This window comes from Carya illinoinensis, chromosome 2, assembly GCF_018687715.1.
Source record: "Carya illinoinensis cultivar Pawnee chromosome 2, C.illinoinensisPawnee_v1, whole genome shotgun sequence".
NCBI lineage: Eukaryota > Viridiplantae > Streptophyta > Magnoliopsida > Fagales > Juglandaceae > Carya > Carya illinoinensis.
In genome coordinates, this window is record NC_056753.1 from 19,153,797 (window position 1) to 19,162,500 (window position 8,704).

Consider the following 8,704-nt stretch of genomic DNA (forward strand, 5'->3'; position numbering starts at 1 on the left):
ACCTGGATCGAAGCAACCTGTGTAGGACTAAACCCCAACCACAGAAGCAGAGGGGACCTAAGGGGAAACTTAACCTAAAAAGGAAAGTTCCGCCGTCAAACCCTAGCAAAGCGCAAGGACCACGCTATTTGGTGTTGAACCAGCAAGTTACGATTTAAAATAGTAATATTATATATAAATTTTAAATAATCAAGTCACGTATAAATCACACACGAGTCACACCAATAAACAATATTTCTTTTTTATATTTTCTTGGATATAACGCATATAAGTTTATTTCTTATTAAATAAATTAAAATATACAGATATAACGCATTTATTTTGCAAAAGTTAGGTGGATATGAGATACTCGTGATTCCATTATTTTTGAATAACGCACAAATTTTTACTTTTATTTCATTATTTATATTTTTTTAAATTTTTATATAAAATATAATAAATAATGTAATATTTTTAATTTTAAAAATAATGTAATATTTTTAATTTTAAAAATAATAATAAAAAAATATTTTTAAAATTTAAAATTTATATTTAAAAATTGACTATTACCAAACCGAATTTAAGGACAAGACCGTAAATTAAATGCACTAAAATATTCACGAGCAGCGGCTTACCCAACTTCGAGAACAAACCAGCGACACCATGCTGCGGAGCATTTAGATGGAGCTGCCGTTGGAAACTAGAGGGGAAGAGAGAGAGGTTGATCGAAATTAGGTGGGTGGGTTAGGTGAGACTGATAGTCGAGAAAGACAGTTGCATAAGTTGAGAACGAGAGAGGTATGTTGGAGGCTTAGGTGAGACTGATAGAAAAGGTCCTCAGAGTCGCTAAAAAAAAATCATTGCTGTAGTCACGGGGAAACTACTGTATAAAACGAATCCAACGAAAGGAAAGAAGAAAAAAAAAAAAAGAATAACGGTCAAAACAAAAATCTGAAAATCTAGAGTTAGATATGAAAACTGGAGAGTAAAAATCGTAAAAAATAAACATATATAAATATAAGACTAAAAATTATTTATTGGATAAGCCACCAAAAAAATAAATCTTGAAATTGGTTTTGCAACAAAGTCCAACACTGAAACCTTTGTCCAATAAAAATGTCTTTAGAATACTTGGTCGGGTTGTTACATGTCCATATTAGACACTTTAAATGACTTGCTAAGAAATGCATTGTAAAAATTATATTTTAAATAACTTTTCTTTTTTTAAATACCATTATTTACTTTAAATAACATCAGAGTATCCAAATGTTAATTAATATGGTGCTTATTTAAAAATGAAAGACACTGTTACGCAGCTAAATTAATAATTTATTCTTATTTCTTTCTCCCGAAACGTCCTTCCCTACTTCGACCCAGGCTTCCCCCTTATCTTCCTTGCTCATTTCTTCTTCAACCCGCAGAGTATTTAGTTCTTCAACCCGCAGAGACCTCGCTCTTCCCCAGCCTGCAGTGCGTCCCCTTCTCTCCAGCATATTTAACGTATAAATAAGAGGGCTCTTCTCTTCTCCAATTTTGACGTCGACAAGAGTTGGTTACACCTCCAGAATTCATCGACGGTGGTTGGAACCGTAGAGGAAGACAATTTTCAGCTATGAAAGAAGATTAGGAGGTACTTTTCTCACCATTTCGTTTCCTTGTACTAGGATTGTTGTTCTGTTTCAAACCTCAAGTCCTAAAAACAAAAGAACAAACAGTTTCTTAGAATTGGACTTTTTCCTTGGAGGAAAGTCTGTCCTACTTTCTCGCTCAGTTTTTTTAGATATGATGAAGCAAAAAAAAGTAACTATGGAATATTTATACCTCATGATTTACATTGCTTGGCTTAAAAGTAAATTATGCTATGTTTTGCAAGAGGGGATTGAAGCTTTGGGTAGAGTTGGGTAATTCAAGGGGTCCGTCCCAATTGCTGCAAAATCCGCAGGTTGGTTCTCGGGTTGAATGTGGGATCGAAAGGCAACTCGTTTTGTTAGAATTTCTGCGCAATTTTACTCACAAACCTCGTTCTTCTCTTTGATTCCACCATACTTTATCTATGATGTGGAACCTCACAGAGGTGAAGCTCGGTAGTAATCTCCAAAAACACGATCTGACCCACCAAAATCGCATATGATGAAATCCAGGGAACCCCTGGTACTCCACCCCACTTCACTAGGGAAAGTCGATCGTTATATGTGTTTTTCTTGAAGTTATTTAAGGTAATCATGTGTTGCTTGGCCTCTGTACCTTGGTTTTGTCATTCCTCCAAAGAAAATAAAAAATTAATTTTTGGATTAATGCATCGTGCTTGATAGACCTATTAGTTTGGTTTTGTGTTTCCTTCCCCGTTTCTGTCGAGTGGCGAAGGGGTTCCACATTGAGACATGGTGCACCCTGGGTCATTCTTCGAAACAGAGGTATAATCGACCATCAGCAATGCGGAGATCAAATAGAGGAAGAAAACTGGGTGCGATATGAGGAAATTTAGCATGCACACGGGACACACACACAATCAAAGAATAATTAGGTTGAAGAAAAAGTAGTTGAAAAATAATAATTTGTAGTTAAATAGTTAAATAATAATTTATCTAATAAGGTTATTAACTAATATGTAAGGTGTAATTGTCAAATATTAAAAAAATAATTAAATATTATTAAAATATATATGATTTTATTATTATTCAAACATTGAGATAGTTAGTCTAATGTGTACTAATCTATGTAGAAGTTTATATTAAAATTAAAAGTTAACATTCTAACTAAATTAAAGACTTGGCAATATCAATTATGAATGCTCTTAGTCTTTCTAACGAAAAGAGTTATGTAAAGTATTTTAATTATTTCATACAGCGTAACTATTAAAAGTATAAGTAAAAGCAATAATTTAATTAAAACAAACAAAATAATCGTTATATTACTAAATATAAAACCAGCAAAAATGTGCACGTCATAAATTATAAAAATAATACAAAATATATTGCATTTGATTAAAAATTAAAATATTATTGATAGATCTGGCAATATATGAAGAGAAAAAACAAATAAATAATAATGAAAAAAAGTAAAAAGTCAATAATATTTAATTATTAAGTAGAGTTAGATGAATAATCCTTGAGATTAGGTTTTGAGTAGAGTAGGCAAAAAGTAAATGGTGTGATATTTTAAGTAAATAAGTTTTGTTAAATACAAGCACATTTCCTACTTTACAATAATCTTGTAACTATGACTCTTTTTATTTTAAAAACAAATTTACATTTTTTTAAAGATTTAGAAAATCTCCTATGTCATGAAAATTATTTTTATCTTTAATTTATATGGTTCCATTAAATATATGTATTGCATATCAATATCAATGCTCGAATTATTACATAAAGTATACTTGCAAGAAGGTCTTTCCTATGAACAAATTTTAACTCATGGCATGGAAAAACTGATGCTAGTACTCTAATCTCATGTTGTTGGCGTTGCTACTACTATCCATTTGCTCCTAGATTCACTCTCTCGTATCTCAAATTCAATAAAAGGGATATGGGGCTTCTATTTCTTATTTGGCTATTTAGGCAACACTGAAAATATTTTATTTAATTTCATATCATTAATATAATTTTTTTAAATTTTTACATAAAATTTAATAAATAGTTTAGCTCATTCAAATTTTAAAATAATTATAATAAGAAAAAATAATATTTAATAATATTTTATTTGATTTTTGTTTATAATTATTTTATCTTATCTTAATATCTAAAACTGTACATTAATCGGTTTGAGGCGTGGAGTATTATGCTTTAGTCACTTTTTTTAAGTATGCATATTATAATAAGGCATTTTCCTTTCCGAACAAACTATATATTCAATGAGAAGGGTGTATTAAACGGCTTCCTCAGAATGTTTGAATAAAACTAGTCTTGGTTGCCATCCCTCAAAAAAGGGAGGTCAAAATCTTGGATGTGGTCTGACATATATGCTGAATCACATCTCTGTCACTGATCCCAACAATAATCAAAATCTTGCCATCCCAAGTAACGAAACCACCCACAATTCCTCAACGTCAAAACAGTAAACAGAAAAAAAGGAAAAAAGAAAATCAAAAATTTTGCAATGCGTCTCAAGCTTTCAAATTTGTACAAATGTCTGATCAACAAATAGATCAAGGTCTTTCTGCGATGTCTGGAGTTTGGAGAACCTCAACCCACTCTCTTGAGTTTGAGAGCGGGGGAGATGGCTGGGGTTAGCAATCCTTACAAGAGAGGGCTCGGTGAAGGGAGGAATTTGTGAGAGAGATTGGGACTGAAGGGGGTTGAGAGACGTCAATCTGAGGGTGCTCGGGGGAGTGAGTGTTGTCAGTACGAGAGATGCTCGGGGAGAGCGAGGGGTGAGGAGTGTGACCTGCAGACCGGAGGTTGAGTAGAATATTTCTATCACACAAACTAATGGTACCAATTATGATGTTTTCTCCACGGTTAAATTTCGTTGTGTCCCTAATCTTCACATGAATAAATACAGTTTATTTATTAACTTTTCGAAGTCTAGCAAATGTTAATTTTTTAGAATGATTTCCAATTACGAGAATCCAGGCATCAGAGATTAGAAGATCTTAGATCTGCTTTCACCTCTTCACCGGCTTCCATTCCAATTGCTAGAGAATTCAAAAGTCAACGTTGATTTTCCATAGGTTGGTACCCCCCCTCTCTCTCTCTCTCTCTTGGAATTTATCCATAAATTCATTATTATAATTTTGAAGTTTTCTTTTCTCGACCGTTTTGAGCATTTGTCGTCATGAAGGTGTGTATCAGATTGAGATTATTTGTTGTCTATCTTGGTTATCATGATTGATTTTCTTTAATTTTTTTCTTATTTGAATTAATTGAATATATTTTGATAATTTTTTATTAATTTTTTGTGATTCTTTAATATAGGATATTACCTTAACATGGGTCGAACAAAAGATGCATGTTGGAAGTATGTGGAGATTTCGGAAAATGGTCGTTTTTCTTGTAAATTTTGTCATTGTAAATTTGCTGGAGGTATATCCAGGTTTAAATGGCATTGGTCTGGCCTAAAGTCCCACGATATTAAAGTTTGTGAACAAGTGCCACAAGATATTCGGCTAGAAGTGCGACAAAAACTTGACACTCCCAGAGGGAAAGATAGACAAGTTGAATATGAAAATTGTTCAGTTCCTTTATCGTCTCGTAGAAGGAATCTACCAAATTTAGGCTACGAAAAGGATAAGTATCAATTACTGGATAAATAATTAGCCAAGTGGTTATTCTTATATGACATTAATCCGAATGCCATTGCCTCTCCCATCTTCACGGACATTGTGAAGAGTATTAGTGAATATGGGCCCAGTTATCAACTACCAAGTCCTGATACTCTTGGGGAGGAATTGATTAAAGATGTCAAAAAAGATGCTATGGTGTATGTTACAGATTTTGGAAGAGACCTAGTTCAAGCAAGTTGTACCTTAGTGGTCGACCATCTCTATGGGCTGATCTTTGCTTATTCGCAAACAGGTGTGGCATGCGTGGAATCATTTAACAATGACGATATTACGAAAGTCATATCTTCAATCAATTTTCTTGGCCCCAATCGGGTCCTACAACTACTTATTTCCGACGTTTGTTGGATGGAAGACATGAGCCTTGAATTTGAGAATCACCATTTGCGAATTGTTGTTAGTTTTTGTGCTGCTACAGCGGTTGATGGCTTCTTGCAAGAAATGAAATTGAATTGGTATTATACAATCGGCCTTGTGAAATTAATATTTTGTATTTATCATCATTACAATGCTTCATTTAGAAGAGGGCTGAAAATCCCGGAAAATGATTCTGCATCCATTTTATTCATGCTCAAATCAGTTATAAATATGGAGGATGAATTGCAAGAAGTTTCATTTTCTAGTATAATTGAATCAAGTGAGGAAGTAAAGTTGCTTGATGATGAGCAAGAGAGAGCATCACATTTTATATGGGTAAAACTTCTTGATTACATTATTGGCCGTAAGGAGTTTTGGAGTGGACTGAAATTGGTAGCACAAGTGTGGGTTTTACTATATCAAACTCTTTGCCTGGTTAATCTCGAGGACTCAAATATAGGATACTTATATCAGATGATAGAAAGGCTAAAAGATGGAATTGAAAAAAGTCGGGAACAGGATCCCTTCTTTTTTGATTGTAGCTGGGAAAGTTTCACTCATATGCGATCGTTGATTATTCATCCAATACATGCAGCTGCAGCTTTTTTAGATCCAGCTTATATGTATACAGAAAATTTTGAGATAAATGCTGAAATGAAGGTTGGTATAGACTATATGTTTGAAAATATGATTGATTCAGATGAAAAAGAAGCCTTTACGACGGAACTACAAAAATATCGCATGAAATTGCCAGAGTTATTCACAGCTCAAGCCGTAACAATGTTAAAAACAGGGCATCCTCGTAAGTCAATAATTAATGTTTTTCCTTTTTTATATAATATCATATTTTTAGTAAATTCTTAAGATATTTTGGTTTATTCTTGTTGGATTGTGTAGGTATATGGTGGGACTATTGTGGAAAGCATACGGTACCGGTATTAAGTAAATATGCAATTCGAATATTGAGTCAGCCTTGTAGTACTTTATTTTGTTGGCGTTTTGGGATGCGGCCAGTTGATTATGAATGGAAAGAAGATTGGAGATCAGATGATGATTATGAAATGGGAGAAGGTTGGACAAGAAAGGTCAATACAGTGATCATGAATGAAAATTCTAGATCATTGAAATTAGAGCCAATCATTCTTGATAAACTTGGTGAAGACCTCGGTGGTTTTAATGATTGGACGGAGCAACAATTTGAATGCTACTTTAGTTCTTTATCAAAAGGATTCATAGATGATGCTTTAGTCGATTGCATGAAAAATGATTCGAGTCCATTTTGGGATAACGTAAGCGAGAACATGCAACCAATCGGTTTTAATTGGGATAGATTTCGATTTATATGAAGATTTATATTACTAATGTTATATAGTCACTTTTGCGTATTCTATGTACAACTTCATTGATATTATCGGTTGGATTAATTTTTTCGGAAGGTGTAATCAATAATATCATTAGTATGAATAAAAGAGTACGTAAAAATGATTGCATATAAAATTTTTGAATTTATATTAATTATTGGCTATTTGTAAGTTTAGATTTCAAATTGACTCTTTATTTATATGTCTGCATAGTCATCTGAATTTTTTAGTATTGTTTCCCATTATTTTGTTATTTTTTTTTCCAATAATTGTTTTTTCGACGCTGATGTTGTCGACGGTTATTTGAGTTTTTATATGAGCCTTTTCCCAAACATCCACATTTTTTGGCCCATTTTTTTTGACGGTGAAATACTTTCTCAACCGTTACATATTCACGGCCAGAATTTTTCAATGGTATTGATAACATCTTTTATTATGCGCTTTTGTTCTAATGTGGTTATGGGCCGGGCCCAAGGTGGAGATAATCATCCACTATATATCCACGTGATCTTGTTCCTTCTATACCCTTAATTTTCAATAATATACTGCCAATGAGTATCTAATGCAGCTATTTGTATTAAAAAAATAATGCTAAGTATAGTTTTAGGATGGATAATGATAAGCTTACAATGTAAGTTTTACGCGTTTGTTTTAAAAAATGGAATTTGTTATTAAAAACTGATTTGTTTTTACAAAGATTTCATATTTGCTCCCCTTTTTTGAGGGAGTACGCAAGATTTATTATACAAAACATTTCTCATATTATAATGCTTAACTTCCTATTCTTCTGGAGTAAAGTTACGTATAATTATTGAGTTTATAAGCGTCGTGTAATTATTTTGTAAAAAAGTGGAGATTATTATTAAAAGTAATTTTTTTCATTTTGGTCAAGTATTTATTCATTGTTTCAAAAAAATTATGTAACGTTTATGGATTTTAGGATTGTAAATATTATTTATTATTCATCTATACCTTAGTTGTAATAAAAAATACTTTTTTTTTTTTTCAAATCCATTTTATTTCGTTCATGTATGGTGTGGTGTGAGACAAGCAAGCGACAAGAAAGACAATTTATTCATTTGAGCAATTTAAAAAGAGAAATACAACATTTCTATGTCGAAATAAAGGTGATTGCTGTCTCAATAAGGCAATGGAAATGGTTGGGTTCGAACTCAGAACGCTATTAATGGAGAGGTGATTCACTTCCACATACAACAATTTATAGAAATGCTTTGTGTTGATTAGACATTTCATATTGTTACTGCTGGAGCACTACTCGTTGTGTTTCCATTAAATGTGTGAGGGTTTTCTTCACCATTATGAAATAGATTGAAGATTTATTGAAATGTGTTGTGTAATCGGACGTCTATTCCAGCATGAAGGAACTCAAAAATCTGTTAACATGAGCGCTGTAATACCTATATGGATATTATGAATGGGAATGCACAACATAGAAGTAAAATGATCAACCTGAAGTTTGGGAAGAGAATCAATGGTAGTAAGGCAAAAGTTGAGACACTAAAAACGTAAATTACGGGTCCAATGATGTGGCAGTAGCTCGTGTTTGTTTGGAACATGGATTATCACGACCGTTGTAGGCATGTAAAGGAATGATAATAGAACGAAAACAAGCACGATTACAACATCTATGTCCAATGAAGAATCAGTTGAGTACATCACTTGTAGAATGTTAAGCAGCACCTCAACTAGCAGCTTTTTGATAATTCTT

The 8,704-nt window shown here is 32.7% G+C and overlaps 1 protein-coding gene across 7 annotated transcripts; it reads left to right on the forward strand.

The window, feature by feature from the left end:
• Positions 1 to 1,008: 1,008 nt before the first annotated feature.
• LOC122300248 lies at positions 1,009 to 7,106 on the forward strand. 7 transcript variants are annotated; one of them, XM_043110759.1, is made up of 4 exons: positions 1,015 to 1,609; positions 4,551 to 4,648; positions 5,493 to 6,416; positions 6,512 to 7,106. In XM_043110759.1, the coding sequence occupies exons 3-4, from the start codon at positions 5,606 to 5,608 to the stop codon at positions 6,958 to 6,960; spliced, it is 1,260 nt and encodes a 419-aa protein (XP_042966693.1). In that variant the 5' UTR covers positions 1,015 to 1,609; positions 4,551 to 4,648; positions 5,493 to 5,605; the 3' UTR covers positions 6,961 to 7,106. The 7 variants fall into 7 exon arrangements, with proteins under 7 accessions (XP_042966694.1, XP_042966693.1, XP_042966691.1 ...); XM_043110754.1 differs by having other exon boundaries at positions 1,028 to 1,609; positions 4,893 to 6,416; XM_043110756.1 differs by lacking the exon at positions 1,015 to 1,609 and adding an exon at positions 2,928 to 4,409 and having other exon boundaries at positions 4,893 to 6,416.
• Positions 7,107 to 8,704: the final 1,598 nt, after the last annotated feature.